Source organism: Cinclus cinclus, chromosome 16, assembly GCF_963662255.1.
Source record: "Cinclus cinclus chromosome 16, bCinCin1.1, whole genome shotgun sequence".
Taxonomy (NCBI): Eukaryota; Metazoa; Chordata; class Aves; order Passeriformes; family Cinclidae; genus Cinclus; species Cinclus cinclus.
The window spans coordinates 16,156,198-16,176,954 of record NC_085061.1 but is presented as its reverse complement, the minus strand read 5'-3'; the positions used below and the strand labels follow the sequence as shown (position 1 = coordinate 16,176,954).

General features: G+C 38.0%; 1 protein-coding gene across 7 annotated transcripts in view; it reads right to left on the bottom strand.

The window, feature by feature from the left end:
* CLEC16A (C-type lectin domain containing 16A) overlaps nt 1–20,757 on the bottom strand; it is a 59,572-nt gene that overhangs the window by 23,553 nt on the left and 15,262 nt on the right. For 6 of the 7 annotated variants that reach the window (XM_062503769.1, XM_062503768.1, XM_062503772.1 and 3 more), the window contains 10 exons: nt 20,480–20,593; nt 15,444–15,672; nt 13,938–14,067; nt 9,789–9,889; nt 8,931–9,056; nt 7,478–7,587; nt 6,958–7,002; nt 5,674–5,724; nt 4,848–4,976; nt 1,143–1,263 (listed from right to left, as the gene is read on the bottom strand). In XM_062503769.1, coding sequence (XP_062359753.1) covers nt 1,143–1,263; nt 4,848–4,976; nt 5,674–5,724; nt 6,958–7,002; nt 7,478–7,587; nt 8,931–9,056; nt 9,789–9,889; nt 13,938–14,067; nt 15,444–15,672; nt 20,480–20,593 — 1,156 coding nt within the window. The remainder of the gene's footprint in view (nt 1–1,142; nt 1,264–4,847; nt 4,977–5,673; nt 5,725–6,957; nt 7,003–7,477; nt 7,588–8,930; nt 9,057–9,788; nt 9,890–13,937; nt 14,068–15,443; nt 15,673–20,479; nt 20,594–20,757) is intronic. The other variant, XM_062503771.1, reaches the window with a different exon arrangement.

Genomic DNA, 20,757 nt, shown 5'->3' with positions numbered 1-20,757 from the left:
AGGAAAAACTTTTCTCAAATCTTTTTAAAAAAACATTGCTTATGATGGCCTTTTAAAGCCTGTACACTTGGCAGACAGAGTGAGCACAGAAACTTAACTACAATGCTACTTTTTTCTGTTTCAGCAAAGAAATAACAGCTTTAAATGTATCCTCATTTACCTCTTGGCCATGGCATTCACTAAGAACCTTGCTACCACCTGAAATCAAGCACTGAGGCTGTCAATTTTATCTGCAAGTGACTTCACACAGTGAGCTGCTAAGTAAGACTGAAAACACCTCCAGCCTCAAAGGCAGCCTAAGGCAGACAGTTATCACATAATATACAATTGCTTCAAACCTACTTACAGTAGAAAAACACTGCAAAGTAGCAGTAGTTGTAATTTTGGTGACAGCATATCCAGCAGAATAAAATGGACCTTCTGTGAATTACCTGACCTTCTATTCATACATTCATATATACTAGTGACAACCTTGTAACTACACCTAAAGGTTCACATTCAACATATGCGCATCAAAATATTAAAAATGGTTCTTTACAAGAAACTTGAATCGCCCTCATCAAGCTCATATAAAACACCATCATAGCATTCAGGTAAAAGGAAAAGAGAAGCCATTTTGATACAGTTTTGTGGGATTTTTCCAAATCAAAACAGTATCTGAAGCCATTACTGGATTATGTTAACCTCTACTCCCCTCTTGACACTATATGCACGCAAACAAGGATAAACACTGAAGGCATCTTAACGCTCACAAGAATTTTAAAAGACTTCTACTAATAGAGATTGAGGAAAATTTGTTAAATCAACAACACCTCTAAAGTGAAAATTAAAAAAGACACATAAATGTAATTTTTTGGGTCACGCTCTCCCCACTGCAAAGTCTCCTCCCAAGGCATGGCACCTATGCAATGATGTGCATCCTATGTGCTTTATACCAAAATGCTCATCTTCTGTCTCTTGCTTGGGAAAAGACTCAATCTGGAAAATACGTTTTATGCTATAACACACAGTAGCACTTCAGCACCAGACTAATTCAATTCAGGTAGTTTAAGTAAGAATAGCAATCATGAGCAGTTTAGAAGAAAAAAGAAGTCAGTAATTTTTTCATGTCAGACAATTTAGGAAATTGAGGGGATACTTACTCAAATCCAGAACATCATCTGCCTTTATCAGATCTCCCTCCCTCGTGAGCGGTAACTGAGTTTCCAGCTCACCTTGCAAGTCCAGTGACAGTGAACGGAGCATAAAGAAAACTCTGATTGCCTTGAGAAATTAAAGAATAGAATATTAAAATATTTGTATACCCAGTAATATGTATTTTCACAGAATCTTACAAACATATACTGACTTTTACAACCGCCAAGTTTGCTGTCCTACAGTAAATCTTTTTAATACATTTAAAATTGAAATGAAAATTTTAATACATTTTAAATTGAAAAAGCAGAATGTAATTTCTAACTTAGTTAAAAAGAAGACATGAAAGAAGATGAAACATGCTATTTATTTTCAGTGAAGTAGAAGCAGCAGAGCTTTTGTCTCACTGGCACACTTACACAGATTGCAACTGATAGGGAAGCAATTCCAGGAGCTGCTTAAGCAAAAACAATAATCATGGAATATTTTTTGTAGTTATTTTAAGACTGATTTTATTTACAGTACTTCTACGCTACAGACACCTACACAACCTTCAGGGACTCTCACATTTTGAATTTAAAACAGGAATAACTTTTTCAGCCAAGTCTAGCTAAGATATCTACAAGTTAAGAGAGAAGCAGTGAGGATTTCTGTATTTTAATTTGCTGTGCTTGCCAAAACTAGCCACATGTAATGTAACACTCGTGGAGCACTTAATTTATATTCTCAGAAGGTCTTAATCAGGGCAAAGCATTCTGAAAGCTGCAACAGTCCCAAGAAACTTTCAACAACTGCTCTGTGAAATGAATATGCTAGTTTTGATTTACAAATTCATGACATATGGTATGCAAAGACCCAAGTGTCAAAGAACAATAATTTTGTTAGCCACATTTTGAAAGGCACCATTTATAATCCTCTTTCCCTACAAGAACTGCATTTTCAGTGTAGCAAATGAAAAATCATTTTTTATTACTTCCGGTGTTCTGCTTTTTAAGAGTTTCCTACACAGTAATTCTGTGGCATACTGTAAATTAACTGCTGCCTTACAGTAACAGCACTGAATTCATGAACAGCTGCAATGACCAGAAACTCCCAGATTGCAGGAAGTATTAGGAAAAACAAATCTAAAGTGCTGTAAGGGAAAACCCTCCACTCCTCTATTTTTAAAATCAACAGAACGGTGGCTCCTGTGAAGCAGAGGGAGCCTTACACAGCAAACGCTGTGAATGTTTGGCAGCTCACTACTGGCAGTACTTCCAGAAAGTTCTGGCAGAACAGGGCTGAAGAGAGGGAAGCCATGTATCAGGTTCTTCCACGAAAGGACTTCAGAGCAATGGCTTCGGTATGCTGTTGAAATTTAACTGGGCAATACAATTATGTGGAACAAAGGATATGAAGGGCATCTAACAAAAATATAATAATGCTACTTAATTAATGAGAACAGAGTCACTCAGAATGTGAGATGATCTCTCCCATTTAGGCAGACTGCATTCTGAGGTACTGTGGATTTACTGAAATTACACAGGATTACTATAAAGCAGTTTTCCAACCAGGTGCTTCAAGAAGAATTCACAGTATTTGGTTTAAAATTTGCCAAATTCAATCAAGAACAGAAAAATCTTGGCATTTTTGGTAAGCCAAAAGTTAAACCCAACAAGGTTTTTGGTGATTTTTTTTTGGTTTTTTTTTCATTTGGAGGGCAAACATCACTCAGCTTTCACTTATCGTCTCCCAAACCTCTTCCTCCTAGAATTTTTATCACATTAATTTCCTATAAAACTAATGGCACTCGTCTCCAAACATATAATCACATTTAGTTCAGAACAAGTACAGGAGTAGAAAATAAAATTATATCTTTAGCCTTTGCAGAAACTATAAAATTAACAAGAACATCAGATGACGTGGGAACCATGCTGTGCTTCCTACAACACTGACAGCCCTCAGTTTGTTACCAATAACATTATATTGTGCCTTACACATTTTATCTGATCTCAACAAAATAGAGAAGTTCTGCGGCCTAGAATATTTTTGGGTAACTTTTGTTTTTCTGGTTAACTTGGAACAAATATGGATTTTTATCCACATTAAAGAATTACACATTATGATGCTGATTTGCTCATTTATATACACATTCCATGTGCAAAGAAACAGCAATTTGCAGGGAAATCTACTACTATCTTATTACATTCCCATGAAAAAGTGTTATTAAGTACCTCAAAAACTTCTCACAAGGTGAGATTTGAGAGCTTCTCCTAAAGTTGTTAAGGAGAAGAAGAGCTGCCACTTAGAGGAACTTTCTACAGCAAGGAAGTAAGATCCTAACAGTTAAGAAGTCACAATATAATCCAAGTTCACTTGCTAGTGAAATAAACTTCATAACTTTTTTGAATTGTGTGAGAACATGCTCAGAATCAAATCTGCTTCCATTTGAAACCATGACTACAATCTCAGCAGGCTGAGTGGCAGCAGCAATGTCACAAGGTACACCTGAATCCAGCATTTCGTCACGGCAGCTCAGCTGGGGCAAGGCAGCCTGCCTGGAAGGAAGCAGCACAGGAACTGAGAAGATACTAAAACCTGAGTGCAATGTGACTGGGGAAGGAGGAACAACAAGGAATCATTCTGGGAATTCTTGCTGATGACAGAGACCCTTTCATCCCAAAAGATCTACAGGAATATTTGTATTGATTTTTTTTTTTATTTCCACCAACAGAAGTTAAGCTACTCCTTATTTAGCACATGAAAATCCTGGAACAGTCATTTCCCACTAATGTGCATTTCTAAGTATCCTTCTGTTAAACGCCTCACAAAGAATTCCAGGAGGCATTTCTGCTTTCTAAGAATAATACTTTTCAAAATAATTCACTGTATTCTATCAAACAACTTGCTTTGGTAAAAAAAGCCGTGTGGCTTACAAGCAACAAAAACAAACCGTTACAGAAGACTCCTGGAAAGATTTTTTTTTTTCTTCAAGAGTACTTGCATAAACTTACATAATACACTTATATAAATGCAAAGAAACTGGGAGAACAGCATCTTCCAAAAAACTGGTTTTGTGCAGTAACATATCTCTTAGACTTATTGACACTGCAAGGCTTCCAGGATACAGCCAGATAAGGGCCAAGAACTGATTAACTAAGAATGGAAATAAGGATGTTGTCCTTCAGGTCAGAATCACCTCCACAGATTGTGTCACAAAAATAGATACTTTGCTGGTTCTCTCCTCATTCTCAAATCTCTATCACAAATTACCTTGGCAAGATGAACTCTCAGGTCAAATTAAATTTTTTGCCATGTCTAGAAATATGAGCAAGAGAAAGCCAGTCAGTCTTCCGTGGCAATTGTTACTACAAGAATATAATTGAGAGGTAGACTGAGATAGCAGTTCACAAAAGAAGCTGACAACATACTGAGTGTTATCAAAATGCCTTTATAAGTAGCTTTCTGCAGGGTCTGAAAAATTTCATACCCAGTGCAAGAACATATTGTGTTGACCAGACACAAGAAATCAGCGACAAAGTTTCTCCCCTGGGGCAGGTAATTATTATATATACTCTACACAGATCTGTCTTCATCAAGATTTTATGATTTCATGGATAAAGCTTCCAATCAAGCAGTTTTCAAAGGGAAATATTTGTATTCCTAGAACTGCTCAATGATTTTGGCATCTTTTTGTCATGAGCAAATGACAAATAAGAAAAAGTCTTACTCACTCTTCGTGTTCTTTCCACATCTCCACAAGGCAACCTTTTCACAAAATCAATGCCAGTCAGTGGTGTTCCCGTTGGGGGTAGCAAGATTGAGGCATCCATCATCAAGTATTCTACATTCATAGGTTTCATCTATAAAAGTATTTTAGCACTGGTAACTATACAGAACAATAAGCATTTGCCTCTTTAGTTTCACATACAACTCATTGTTGTGTATTCTAAAATTCTGAGAATTTTTAACACCCTGTCTTATTTAAGGTCCTTACATGCAATCTCTCATTTACTACATAAAATATCTCATTGTTCCTGGACACATCGCCCAAATTTTCATACAAATAAAACACAGGAAAAACTCCAGAAAATTACAGAAATTATATTTCCCAAATACTGAACACCAAATTCTGCCAGGTTTGATTTTAAGTTTTGACTTAAATTTGTGGTTACTTCAATCACAAGGAAGTTTCTCGTAACGTTTTCTCTCCAAAAAGAACTTCCTCAAAACTGGGAACTTGCTGAGCTTCAGATAGGTATAGGAAGATTTTCATACTGCTAAAGGGAAAAAACTAAATCCAGTGTCCCATTTGCAATATTTGTATACTCAATTCTAGTAAGTAATGAAAATTTATAAAATAAAGAGCTGTGAATCGTCACATAAAATAATTCACGCAAGTACAGACAACTTCTCAGAGACAAATACACCACCCACATTTTGTTATCCTACTCCCAGTAAGAAAGACTCCAGTGTCCTCAGCAGCTATTAGAACATTTTCTTGTTCCTGTGCTGTATCTGGGTTTGAGGACTTGCCAGGGCAGAAGGGGTCTCACTCACCGTCATACTCCGGTATTCATCTTCAAACATATCCAGAAAGATTTCTTCTCCCTTCCAAAAGACAGAATATGGACATCCCATGAAGCCTTGCTGCTGGGGGCTCTGCTAGGTTTGGTTCTGTACAGTGTATCTGTGAAGGGAGGCCAGGGCTGCAGGCACTGCTGAGCCCTTCAGCAGCACTGCTCTGGCACCTTTGGGAAAACACATTTAGGAAAGGGAGAGATTCCTCTGCAGCTCCTGGAGGACCATGGTGGAGCAGGTGCCAACAATACAGCAGGCAGCTGGGCTCTGAAAGAGCTGCAGTCTGCAGGACCCACACTGAGGCAATCACCCTGAAAGACTGTAGCCCATGGAGGAGGGGACCCACTGGGGCAGGGGAAACCGTGAGGAGGGAGAAGCAACGGAGAAAAGTTGTGGACTGACACTGAATCCCTACTTCCCATTGCCCCTGCACCACTCGCAACGGAAGAAGGCTGAAGAGCCAGGAATGAAGCTGAGCATGGGAAAAGGGAGAGGTGGAGGACAGCAGTGTTTTAGTTTGTCTTTGTTTCTCAATAACAACTTTTTTTTTCTGGCAATAAATTAATTTCTGTGAAGTTGAGTCTATTTTGCCCATTACTGTAAGTGACCTCCCTGTTCTTTATCTTGACAAGATATTCTATTCTCCCTCCATCCTGTTGAGGAAGGGCAGTGAGAGAACGGCTGAATGGACCTCTAACAGCCAGCCAAGGTCAACCCACCACAAGTTACTTATTTTTTGTAAGCCACATCAAGCAAACATCCTTCAAGAGAATTCTAAGCATAACAGGAAAAAATTTCAGACACTTGAAATCTGTCACGGATTTACTGCTCCTTATATAGAAGTTAGTGCCTAGGGCTAAAAAAATGGAATTTCTTTCATTGTTTACAACACACACACAAAAGTAAAAAGCTGCAAAGGTTTCCAATAAGAAAGAAAATCAGGTAAAACTTTGGATCATCACTTCAGATATGATACAAACAAAAAGTAATGCCAAAACCGAACATATTCCATATTAGTGTCAGTGACAAACTTGATCTCCCGTACAAGCCCTGTGAGCCTTCCAGCAGCCCTTTGTGACATGTCTTATGGAGGTATGGGAAGGGCAGAAAGAAGAGCAATTCTCCAAGAAAACACTTCCTTCTCTCACAGATTTGGAGTTCCCATCTTGAAAAAGGTGATTCTTCGGTCACTATGTAAAGACTAGGCTGCAGACATTCCCCATATGTAAAGGGCCTTTTTCTTACAGTATTTTGCATATTTACCTTATAGAAACGACGAAGGAGATGGACACTTTCCTCCCTTGCACCCTAGGAAAGAGAAAATGCATTTCAGGGAATACATACACTACTTACCTATTAGTCACATACAAAAACCTAACCAAAAACTCATACAGAAGAAACTGTCTAATAATATCCTGATTCATGGCCTTAATCCCAGAATTTGGTAGAATATAGCTCTTATACCTATGAAAATGCAACTTATGTGAGTTCATTATTTCAAAAGCACTTTTCTTTATGTTATTGAGATGGACAACATACCAGTTTCAGAGAGACAATGAAACAAAAAACTGCTGGAGAAGTTACAAGTTAAAATAGCAGAGATGAGAACAAAACATAGGTTACGATGTTCACAGCACAGAGCTACCAATGCAAAGATGTTCTAGAAGACCAAATTTCACTTTAAGAATTACTGCAACCAGAAATTAAACAAAGTTATTCAACTCTACTACAAGGCTCAGACACCAGTAATGCAGTGACTGGCAATTTGAAAGAAAATACTCACCTCAAGACAATCAAGGTGAACACTTTTTATGATCCTGCCATTTTTGGAAAACACAAGCTGCTTCAGCAATAGGCAGCCAAGTTCTAAAGTTGCCAAACGAATTTTTCCATCTGTGAAAATTTCAACACACAAAACAGCAGTTTAGTTACAACTCTTCTCATCATCCAATGTTCTTAAATGTTTGTACTCTTCCTGGAATTGTCAAACTTTGCTCCTCTGTCACACCCCCCATTTGACAGGGACAAGTAGTGATGCTGCCTTACAACACTGCTGGCTATAAAGAAAAAGAACTGAAAGAGTAGTTTAAAGCAGAAGAAAATTTAAAGCAGAACCATTCAATAAGAAGGCAAAAATTAATACTATTAAACAGTAAGCCCAAACACTGGGTTTTCCTGCCTTTATCAATCTGCAGGGTGAATTACACTAACATTACAAAAGGATCCCAGACATTTGGGATGGATGAAGTTACAAGGTGAAAGGAAGCTTTGTACATAGCACATTAATAAGGCACAGCTTTTCCTTGAAGAGAAAGAGGTGTTCCACAGAGCATAGAGCAAGTTGAATAAAAAAATCCCCCATTTCCATCCTTCCCCAGTACTTCCCTCCCCAGCCATGTCTTTATTTAAATAAATACATATCCTTATTTGCACTCCTTCCTGCTGCTGTAGGTACAAACTATTCATATATAAACATGTTTTTCATCTCTGACACATCAGCACAAGTTAATATGCTGTAGATCAGTTTTGCAAGTCAAACAAACAGATTTTCATTCTACAGACATTCAAAAATTTGATAGTGTGTCAGTTTCTAGGGAAAACTACTCATTTAAAGTTTTAAGGGAGGAAGTCTGAGGAGGGGAGTTGTGGCTTGAACAAAAATCATATTTTCATGGAATAGAGCACGGAATATGTAACCCTCATTTCATGAAAAAAAGAAGAAAAAAACCCCACATTTTCTGCAAAACAGCTCAGAACTGAAAATACAATCGGAGATAAACAAAGTATGGGAAAATTTGCTACCACCTAGAGGTAGAAAAAGGATGCCTATAAGCAAAGGACACCATATTTTTCAAGACTATTTCTCCACTGAAATTATTCCTACAAGTACAAGCAAAGGTGAGAGATTATATTTTCAAGATTAAATCCATTAAGGTAAAACCCCTCAAAATGACAATTTTTGTTTATTTAAAAGTGCAGAAAGTAGGAATTAAGACAACAGATCATTGTATAGTTCTGAGTACAAAAACAACTACTAAGCACAAATCCAGAGCTTCTGGTTCCTCACCAAACAAGGAAAAGCTAATAGCTGTCTTTCACAAACCATATCTACATATTGCTCATCAAAGAGCATGCTGAACAGTCACCTTCCCCTCAAAGGCAAGAGGCTAAGTAACTTTTTTCCATCTTCAAAAATTTCACCTTGGAAGGAAAAACAAACCCTGGAAAAGCAATACCTGGTTGTGCAGCATAATTCATTATCCTGATGAGCCCTTCTGCAAGGACATGATTATACGAATTTCTCTCTTCAGCAGCATGCTGAGCTGGAAGTTGAATTCTCTCCAGCTTGACCGAGTCAAGTCCTTTCATGGAGGTGAAGGAAAAAAAAAGCAAATTAGGAAACAGGAGTGTGCTCAGAGGCAAACATTTAATAGATCACAGCAGCTTTCTCAGAAGAGAACAATTGACAATAGGAAACTAGGCAAGATAGCTTTGGCGTAGTATTACAAGGAAAAGAAGGAACAACAAAGACCAAACACATGGATGAATCCTTGAAAATTCCCAGCTTTAAACAGGGCCTACTGGGTGAAGACACTCAAATCCCAAAGAGGTTGGTGAAATGCAAATTATTTTGCTGCTTCTGAAATTCTCAGATTATGTGTTTGCATCTAAATCAAATCAATGTCAAGCCGTACATCTGGAGAACATAATGGCTAAAAGGAAGATCAAAGTCTGATAGTAAATTCTGCTTTGGTAGTTAAGTAATCTGTTTATAAAAAGAAATGGGAGTTTTATTTTGTGGTAGCCCCATTCAGTATCCTCCCCAACACAAATAAAATTTTCTCTGATTTGGTATAGAAGGAAACTAATCCTATCTGTCTTTAACATATTCCTATAAAATATCAAAGTTATTTCTCAAAAGACTTTGCTGTGAGACCTCTTAGCACAATACACAATTATGGATTGTGGGGATCTCCTTGTCTTGTTCTAAATAATAGCAATAAACAACCCCACAAATCAGAAGATGACCCTGTTGAGGTTTACAGTTTTTTGCAACCCTGGCCTTGCAGTTAACTCTACATAATAGTACTTGCCTTTGTTGTGTGACATTGCATATAAAAGACAGAGCACAAAGAGGGCATAGTAATCATCTTCAGGACAGTCCAGTGCATTATAGACCATATCAAGAAAAGGCCTGTGGAAAGGATTAATTTAGAAACAGTTAAAAAAACCTATAGAAAAATGAGTAACTATCTTACTGCACATGTAGCTAATGGAAGAGGCAAATTTACAGTAGTGCACATTTTCAGGCATTGTAGCAGAAGAGTTCTGTTGCAGAATACTCTGATTACAGCCATGATTTGTATATACATACTGACAATAATTCTGAGTTTTAACAGGATTTATTACATAATACTTTCCCAAGAATTGATTGTTCAAACATTTACTGGGCTGCTTGTAGCTTGTTTAGTAAGTATACAGAAGCATTGCAGAGCTTGTCTTAAGTGCATACGTAAGTAAATTTAAGAAGCTGCTATCACTGTTGTATAAAACAGACTCCTTTAAAACTCATGTGCTAAACAGATTTAAAAAGCTCTTACTAATACAAGTAAGCATCTTTACCAGAAGTTTGGAGGAAGCTAGGTTGTTCTAAAAGCAACAATTTACTGTCCAATTTTACCAGTTACAGGAAAGAAAAATTAACTAGGAGGAGTATCTGAAGAGAAAAAAAAATACTTTGGATTGCAGATGAGCTTTGTTTTCCTGAGTTTAAACATGTGTGACCTTTGATACATATATAGGAAGTTACAAACAGTGCTAAGTTCACCTTTTCTTCACCTGTACCTTGGAAAGACAACAAAAGTCAGTGTAATCCAGAAGGCATTTGGACAGATCAGATATGGCTGAGACTCATCTGATATTAGCACAGGCCTGACGGCAAGGCAGCTTCACATCTGATCTTAAGTTGGCTTGCGTCTAGTCAGTTGTTCAAGTTCAGAGCACAAGCAGAAACCAAATATATTCTCACAACTGACCCACATAAACAATTGGTATGTCAGGGAAATGTCACGGTCATCAGAAGATGACAGTGTGGAAGCCCAAGTGGAAAGGGTTTATTGCTATCTTTATACTTTAACAGTGGAAGGAAAAATATCCTTACATTATCTAAATTACATTCAAAGAAAATATATTAAAATAACACCGAAGTCACAGAAGCAAACACATTTTGCTGTGCTCAGGCCTAGCAGACGAGAAGCAGGCACTACAAACTCACTGCTGTGGTTCCTGGGGGTCAGAAGGGCTGTCAGAGACCAGAACACAACACACTCCAATCCCCACTCCAGACCTGTGGCGCCCTCACGGTCACACCGAGCTCTTCCCAGGAAAGCAGTGGCGCCCAAGGCATAACAACACACTGGAACTTCCCGGCAGCCTCAGGCACATCCCAGCAGTGCTCTGCTCTCTCTTACTGACAGCAGGCTCCGGTCAGAACCCCAGCTCACGCTGCTCCCTGCTCAGCTCACAGCTCAGCTGGTGTCCGTGCATTTCTGAGCCTGGATCACACTGCTCCTCCACCAGCAATGCCACCCGCGCTGACCCGCTTTGCCCAACGCTGCTCAAAGTACTTCAGGCAAATTGCTCACATGCTGCACAGCTCAAAAGAATGTAACTAATCAAGGAAAAACAACGTAAAGAATTAACAATGTTGGAAACAAGCCAAGAGGGCCTTCAGGTTTCCTAAGCATTACACGAGCCCTGCAAGCCTGGTGTCACCCTCAGATGGGGGGCTTTTCACTCCATAAAATGAGCTTAGCTTCAAGGTCTAAAGAACAAAGAGGACTAAGATATTAAAACACTTAAATGCAAGGTAACACTTGGTTTGTTTTCAGACCAACAGCAGCCAGTAAACAACCTACGCCCAAACCTATAATATAAAAGTACTATTTAATATAATTTAATTAAAGTCAGTGTTTGACCAGGTCATGGCTGCTGAGGTATCAGTAGTTGCTCCATTAACACCAATATTACAGAGTATTAAATGACTTCTGTGATGTCCAATGCATTTTTCATTGTTTTCCCACACATACTAATTAGATTCATGACATTATGAGACCTGAAAAAAATCATTATAGCAGCAAGAGATACCATTTTCATTCCAGATGATTCTTCACAGCATCTTACTGGCATTATCTGTCTCAGTCACAATAAGCTGAGGCTGAAACGACTTCCAAGAATCTCCCTCACCAACGTTCCTCATTTAGACTAAATAGACAATAGACCCAGGAAAACTTCAGCCTAAGAAAGCAGCAACAGAAGCCACAACAGAGCATGAAGATTTGACATGCTTTGGGAAAAAAGCTTTGCTGTGCAGCATTTAATAAAATGAAGCTAATTTAAAACAAGTCTTTAAGCTTAAACTTTCCAGTGGTAAGGCCTATCAAAATAAAAAAATACCTAAAATACTTAAGCTTTTTCTTTTGTTTTTCACAGTAGGAAAAGGGCTAAGGGAAATTAAAAGCTTGACTTAGCTTTTACAGCTGCAGATTTTTAACTGCCATCTGAGCTGTTTTCCATTTATTTTTCAAGAACAATTGGGCTGTTTAAAAAAAAAAAAATCGCCACTTTTTGTAGTAAAGGCTGTATCATAAGTATTTTCAAATGTATTTCTCAAATCTTTAAGCATTTGCTTCCTTTACTAGACTTTTACTAAGGGCTTGATGGAAGCAGCAGATCAAATGCCACACAGCTGTTCTTCAAATTATTTATTCTTGTGGAGTATGCCCACAACTCAAGACTGCAACACAGTAGGAACCCCTGTTACCATAAGCATTAATGATTATTCCAGGCATGGAAGCTGCAGTTCCAGCAGGGCAGAGAGAACACTGCATTTTCCACTCTCAAATGGTGCCTCATCCACAAGGATCAGTGACTCCAACCAGTGTAGGGCAGAAAACTACACATACTGCAGCAAGTCTCTTGAGACATTCAGCTGATGTTTCAAATACTATACTTGGCATATAATACATCTTAAACTATAGCAGCTAATCCACTGACATTAAAAAAATTACATATAAAGGCCAGAACTGCCCTATACAAGTTATATCCTTATTTTAAAACAATTTTTAGCTCTGCACATTCTTTGATGTAGCTTATCTTTAGAGAAGATGCAGAATGCTGTGAGACCACAGCTGCAGATCAAGAGACATTTGCCAAATGCACTGGCAGCTCACTTCTAAGCATTCTGCACTTTTCAAGACCCCAGCATCCTAGTCAATTTAGCATTCCATGCACTCACTGCCAATTTCTTTCTAAAAGCCATTTGGCACATATTTTAGTCAAATTATCAATAATCTAGAACAATGTGTTTTAAAACCAGTTCAAGTCAAGGTTCAATTTCACTTTTACAATGAAATTAAATGTTACCTTTATTAATGAATGTAATCTAAACTACAAAGCTATAATGGAGACAGAATGAAATTCTGGGAATACCAGGCAGTATTTCCCAAGTTTAAAAATAAATTTTAAATCCTATCAAACATGTACATTTCCCCAGTGGACACATTTGCAATTACTTTTGTGTCAGGCACATGGTTTCTTAACATTCTACTAACAGGAATGCAAAATCCCTGTGAGAAGGTGTCTTAGGGGTACTCATTATATCCAAGCTTACATTTTGAAGTCAGGGCTATTTTTTCTCCCAGAAACACTTATGAACTGTATTTCCAATAGAAGTTTCCAATAACCCTAAAACATACTAATGGACCCTGGAAACAGTACAAAGATTACAAGGGTTTGCATACAACTACTGCTACAAAACTCTGCCCAACTCAGCACTGAACTGAGGAATTCTCCTTGTGTTTTTCTTTATAGGTGCATACATAATGGACAAATGTAACCATCAATATAATTAATAAAACTTCCATCTTAATTTCGAGGCTTAGGAAATTACGGGATGGAAGCATTTATATTCTATTTTTGTTGTGTTAATGTTCTGTAATTTATCAATTTAATGCATCACAACTGCCATAAAGAAAAGCACAAACTACAAAGGAACAGAATCATTTCCACAACTGAGCAATAGAGAGGCTACAGCTCACTCATGATTCACTCATGACCTAGAAAAAAACCCTGTAATTTTAACTTGAAGTAGATCTGAAACATCCCTTTAAGAAAAGTAGAAGATTGAAGGGGAGGGTAGGTAAGGAAGCAATTCAGCAAGATCTTTTACAGTTCCTTTATACCTGTTCCAGTTTGTTATCTCACTCCCAGAAGCAGCTGCGCTTTTTTCTTCATCTGTTGTATTCTGTTCTGTCACAGCAGAGATAGACAACTCTGACAGCTTACATCTCTCCATGATTACCATCTCTATTTCTAAAAAAAACAAAACATACCACCAAAATTTAATATTTTTAATGAAGTTATCACAAGCTCTTCTATATTTTCTGTTCGGTATTAAAAGCATCTCACACATCTATAAATAACCATTACCTCAGAAAGGTTAATGAACAAATGTAGGCAAATTTTCTTCCCAGTAAAGAACTTGGCTTACATTTCTTTAAAGAATGTAACACTATAAGAAACGTGTACATATATATAAAATACGTAAAGAAAATATACATATCATTTTGGCAAATAAAACAAGCCACAGTAAGCTCCCTTCCCACGCAAACCACAGGCAGAAAAACCATAGAACCTCTGTCTGCAAAAAAGATTTGTGTAACAAATCTTTGTGAGACTGGGGCATGCGTGGACATGAAGTTTCACTGAGGGTGTAAACAGGCCTCTACAACTGCAGCAAACAGGACACCTGGTCCCCAGGGCTTCACACCTACTGACTTTTGATAGAACAAACAAATCTTGCCTTCCCTTAGGAATTTGGACAAAGATTACAACTAAGTGCACCAGTTTAAACAGTAGATTATTTCAGATTTTTTTTCAAATGATGGTGGAAAACACACCATCAGTTATTTGACACCATTTAAGGAAAGCCTTCTCAAAAGGATTGTGTACCAAAATCTAAACTCAGTCATGTTTGGACAGGACTGTCAAAGCCTAACACTCCTGTTTGCAATTGCTTGCAGGCAATCCTGCCACATCTTTCTCAATTTATGCTTAATGTAGGACTTGTATACATACTTCTAAAAGTTAGCAACCATAAAATAAACAGTTTCAATATGCTACAAAACCACTCATCCTATAAAAAGAGTTCTTTGGTTTGTAGTACATCAAAAATACCGAAAACCTAAAATTAAAAAAAATTCTAAGAGTTAAAGATGTTTTCAGCTTTGAACTATTTAAAATCATCTTCTATCATGTACTGTCATTTCTAGCACACTTGTTAAATTTTATCATTGAAACATACATGAAATACTGCTGATCATCTTGCAAAGGTGAAGTGGCTACAGCTCTCCCTTACTGCCAAAGGACAAGCTACCAAGTTGCCAAGCTTGCTTATCAAGTGCCCACAGCCACAAACTCAGAGGGGCAAGGCATGCACTGTGATAAGGGCCAAGGCCGACAGGCAGATACGAACACACTTTCATAATTTTTAATCAGATTCCATGTACATGTTCTTGTGGCTTGATTTAACATGAGAAAAAAATCCAGCCAAAGCCTTAAACAAATGTCACAGTTCCATGTTTACCCAGTGCAGCACAAGAACAAGTTGTGTAACAAATCACAACTAGGTCCATCAGTAAACAAAAGTACCTAAATTGTAAGCACTGTTTGCTTGCTGGAATACTCACCTTCATTTTCAGTGCTTGTTCTTACACCCTTTGAACTTGCTTCTGTACCTTTACTTTTATCAAGGTCATCTTGGTTATCTTCAGATCCTCTCTCCTCTTCGTCTTCTTCACCAACATTTTTATAGTTGGGTCTTTTCTGCATCCTCTTCTTCCCTTTCTGTTTGTTAATTTCAAGAGACCTCTCAAGTGTTTCTGTGGGTTTTATGAAACACCTGATACTTGACTTTGCCTGTAAATTTGGACAGTTTACACTGAGTTACAGCACAGCATTTTTAACTGCAACTGATAAAGAAACTTCAGTTCCTATAAAATGTAAATCAGTACACTATCCAAAAAATCTCAAATCCATTTTAAAATACAAAAAATTAATACCAAATCATCAGTAGCACAACTATCTCCAAAGTAACATAGCCCAAAGATCTATCATTAACATGCAGGCCTTCTGGAGACCAGACAAACCTATTTCATCACTACAAGTTCTACATTGAAAGGCTGAAACAGACAGCACACAAAATTCAGACACCTTTTGTAAAAACGAAAAAGGCAGCAAAACCTTACATGTGTGTTGACAGCACTGTATTAACATGAAACACAAACCTTTTAAAGGTTGGTTTGTTTCTTTTTGGAGTCTTATGCTTCCCTCAACATCAAACTAATTCATGAATCAACTAGGAACAAATGACACCGTAATTAACCTTTTTTTCAGCCTCCAGACATTGAATTACCAAGTCTAGAAAACACAGCTTCATTTGTTAGGCCTAATTTACTTGTGTTTTACAAATTTTTTACTCATTTTCCTGAGTATTAATTTATAGAACATGCAAATAAATTTAGATGACAAATTTTTCCCAGAAGAAACAAAGTTATTATAGAGTGCGTCATCCTAACAGAACAACGGATTCTTATAGAAAAGTCACCAAGATGCTACGAGAAGCTCTGCAAATAGAAGGAATAACAAACTTGGTATTTTACAATTCTGCAGCTTGTTTCTGAGCTGTGTTGTTTGAGTGTCCCTCTCCCTGGCTACGCCTGCCAGCTGATCACCAGAGTACAATATACACACTGATCAGCCAAACCTCTCTGTCACTGAGAAGTGGAACACATGGCTTGGAGCTTTCTGCCAGGTTTACACTAAACAAGACAGCTACAGAAACCCCATTGCCTTCCAGAGCTCAAAACTTCAATCACATTTAGCTGACACTGCCTAAAGGGTTAAAAAATTAAGGGCAAGCAAGGGAAAAGAAGTAAGACTAGTCTCAATACCAAACTGATTACATTTTTTGCCTTAGGTGACTCAGTATAACAAGCACTCAAGATAACTGCATCAAAGAAACTTCGGGGAGAAAGTTTGAAAAGATCCTTCTCTTCACCTACTTCGGAACATCGATACATAAAAACAAGAGATTAGGAAAAGATCAGGGAAGAAGCTGTCTACAAGTTAAAAGGAAAAAAAATGATTCTCTGAATCTCCTGACATAGTTCAAATGTTTTATAGAAATACTGCATAAGTGACTTTATACTTGGCACTGAAACAAACTACATAGTAGGAAGAGTATTTTACAATACCAAAAAACTCCCACAATATAACATCTACTACACTTATGGCCCCTGATAACCTCTCTGATGCATTTTTTGTGTGATCCAACTGCAACAGAGGAAGGTTATAAAATGACCTGGCTACCTTTATTGATGGCTTTTGGCCAGAAAAGTCATAAGAAAAGGGAAGAGCACAGTCCTGTAATTTAGGAGAAAACCAGGGAAGCAGCACGCAGGTTGCATAACGCATTTTCCCCTTTCTGCATTCACTTCTTACTTCTGCACCGCTTCCTAGAATCTTGTAGCTACTTCTTTATGGAGAAAGCATATACTTAACATCCCTTCATTCATTTCTCATACGCTGTCAGCCACATGACCAAAGTAACACAAGAGACCAGTAGACAGTGATGTGCCTGTAAACACTGAGCCATAGTCTGCTCCAAGAAGGAGTGTTGTAGAAAAAACCCTACACAAGTGTTTTGCTCTGCTAAAGGCAACAAGACTAGATAATTAAAATATTCTAAAATCAGACTTAAAATTAATTTAGATAACATTTGGTTTATTATATAAGTTGATTATTCAGCTTGAGGTACTGCTAGTTTATACCTTTAAAATGTCTTTCACCACATTTTAATGGTTTATCTTGTGCAACGTGTGATGGTAAAATAAGGCAATACCAGTAACATAACACCTTTTACAGGAAGGAGAAGTAGGTTAAAGAAATATGCACTAGGTAGAATTGGCCCACATGTGAATGATGGAGGAAAACAGATCTCACAGGAAGTAAGGTAAACCTTAGTGTGACATCTGACAAGTTTAAATACATTCTGCTGCCTACACATATTCAACACCATTGTGACATAAGGGTTTGTACTACTTCTGATGGTGCCTAACACCAGAAATACAGGGAAAAATATGGAATGATGTGAAGAACTTGTTCAATGGAGCTTAGGCAATTACTACTGCCCAGTGGTGTTCAGCAGATCTCCATGGGTAGGTTACTGCCAATTCATAAGATATCAGCAGTTACAACTGCTGGTCATTTTTTCCATAAATTGGTTTCCAGTAAACAGTATCACTTGCTCCTGCTGTGACAACTACCACTGCTCTTTGCACTAAATAACTCAGGGTATTTTGCATTTATACACAGGAACTGTGACTCTTCTCAGCTTTTGTTTTTGTTAAGTGTTCTTTACTCAGTGTCCCAGCAAGAGGACACAAGACTGTGCCTAGTAATCTCAGTCCTAACTCTATACCTTATTCCACTTTATCTTATTAGAAAGATGAATACAGATATGAGGTTCTACTTACTTCTGGGTTTAGAAGCTATGTTCTAGTTAGAAGTTGACAGTTACATTTCAACTCAAACATATCAAGACATCTCAGCTGTAACACATGAGCAGTGTTAGGTACACAGTGGGGGTTTAGAAATAGGTGCAGTTCACCACATGACAAATTAGAACAGAAAGGAAGTAGTTAATGATAAATTCGGGTCTGTTTTCAGAAAAAAAATAAATTCTACATTCAGACTAAAAGTAAATTTAAAAACTTGCTAATCACTTCTTTAACAGTTCTAAACTAACTTCTGAAGTAGCTTTTAGTATTCAATAGAAGTTTGCAATTTCTTTTCAACAGAAAACAGGACAGCAATAGCCCTGCAATGATCCCGATTCACCTGACAACCCAGGGAACAGCCCCTGGAATGGTTAACAATGCTCAAAACTCAACTCCCTACTCTGTGAACTCCCATCACAGAGCAACAAGAAACTGCCTCACTTTACCTGACAGTGCCTTCAATTGTACAGCTGACTTGGGCTCCGTACACTGGGCTGTGTATCAGCAGGGAAGCCTAAGCAAAGCCTGCAGCAGTTGTTCCCACATTCCCACACAACCCTGCAGAGCAGCTCCCTTCCATGGCTCCCCTCCCTGGAAGCCAGGCACGGAGCTCTTCTGCTGGAGATTGCACACCCCTCCTCCTGCACAAAACCAACCTCACAAGTGGGCTTCTGGCAGTCCAGGCTTTCCCCTCCATGCTTTCATTGAACAGTATGGTTGAAGTTACTAAAAATTAAGGTTTCTCCCATGGAAGCTTTCCCCTTTACCCACTTCTCTGCACTCCCTGGAACACAGATCCACCTCTGGCAGCTTCCCTAAGGATCTACTGCAGAAGCCCAATCCCTCTCCTATTTAGGACCTCTTCAAGTACAACAGAACTCCCAGTTTGTATGTTAAGAATTAAGGCCCGTAAGGAGCAGCAACCTAAATAGTATTACAAACTTAAGAGATGAACAGGAGCCTGTAGGAAACACCTAATATTCCTAGAATAACTGCAAGCACACAAACATGCTACAGGTATTTTGTAACTCTGTACAGTAACCATGACAGGAAAAGAAAAACTCACTTCTGTAACAACTGGTACTCCACCCTCTTGCCACAAATTTCCTAGCAACAAAGCTTCTTCTTCACAAGTAACACACAAAATTCAGTATGCAGCTAGCAGAATGTCAGGTATTTCCTAACATAAACAACAGATTGCTTTATCTTAAAATAATGAGTCAACTCCACCATTCTACCACAGTTTCTTCTAAAAAAAAAAAAAACCAAAAAAAGTTAGATTCTAAATATCAAGGTCAACAGAACAAAACACCAGAACCCAAAAGATACTGGCTAAGATCAGTCCACACCGCTTCCAATGCCCAGTGGGAAAAAAAATCTGGAAAAGTTAATGTATCTTGAGGAGTTGAAGTGTATCTCCCCCCTTGAAACTCCCAGAGCTATAGCCACTGCTAGGAAGGAAGGTGCATGAGAACCAATCTACTGCTTGTTATAAAATCAAACATTCTGTCAGCAACTGCTAGTCAGTCACTAGGGGACGTGTTCAATTTTTAGACAGAACTACAGTCAGAGGCCTGTTAAGGTAAGGTCATGCCCCCCTGCTTGTTACTATTCCCAAAATGGGCCTTTAACAAGTAAGGATTACACAAACAAAAGGGAAAACACTATAAACATGACACCTGGAAAACCAGTAACATCAGCATTTAGCAACATCTACCCAGGGTTAAACGTGAAGGTAAAAGGGCAATGAGAGAGTGATTTGCTCTCCTCTCTCTGTTGCTGGTCACTCTTCTCATGCTCGCTGATGCACAATTTTTTGAGATGATCAGCTTTACTGTTAAAACACTGGGAATATTCAGATGAAAATCTTAAGCCAGGTATTTTTTCTAAAGTCTCCCATATCTACTACAAGTTGCACAATGAAATTGCACAGGAAAGTTGTACTGAATCATTTTTATTTTGCTACCAAAGGGCAGATGAAGACTGAACACAGAAGACTGGATTACAGAAGTGTCCCATCAAAATGATGATCCAACAACACAAGCTGAAGTCTACTGCTGCTCTCCTCTCCTAAACATAAATACCTTGGTTTACCAGATACCTGATTTTATTTTTCAAATATTTTCTTTACCTTAGAATAAAATTAGAGACAGTTGGAAACTTACTGAGTTTTTCTGTATATCTTGCTCAACCTTAGAAGAAAACACTGAGAGGTCCCCATTGAGTATAACCTCCGCCAAGGAGTTCACCAAGGGAGCATAATGTATAATCAGAAAAACCTATTGAAAGAAGAGCAGAAAAAAATATCAGACATATTTACAGAATACATATTTGCATAATTTCACTTGCTAAACATACTTATAACCTTGTTAAGTGCTATCTTTAGTTTCCATAAGTACAGCTGGTAACACAGAGTTCGTCAAATCTCCTTTAAAACACAGAA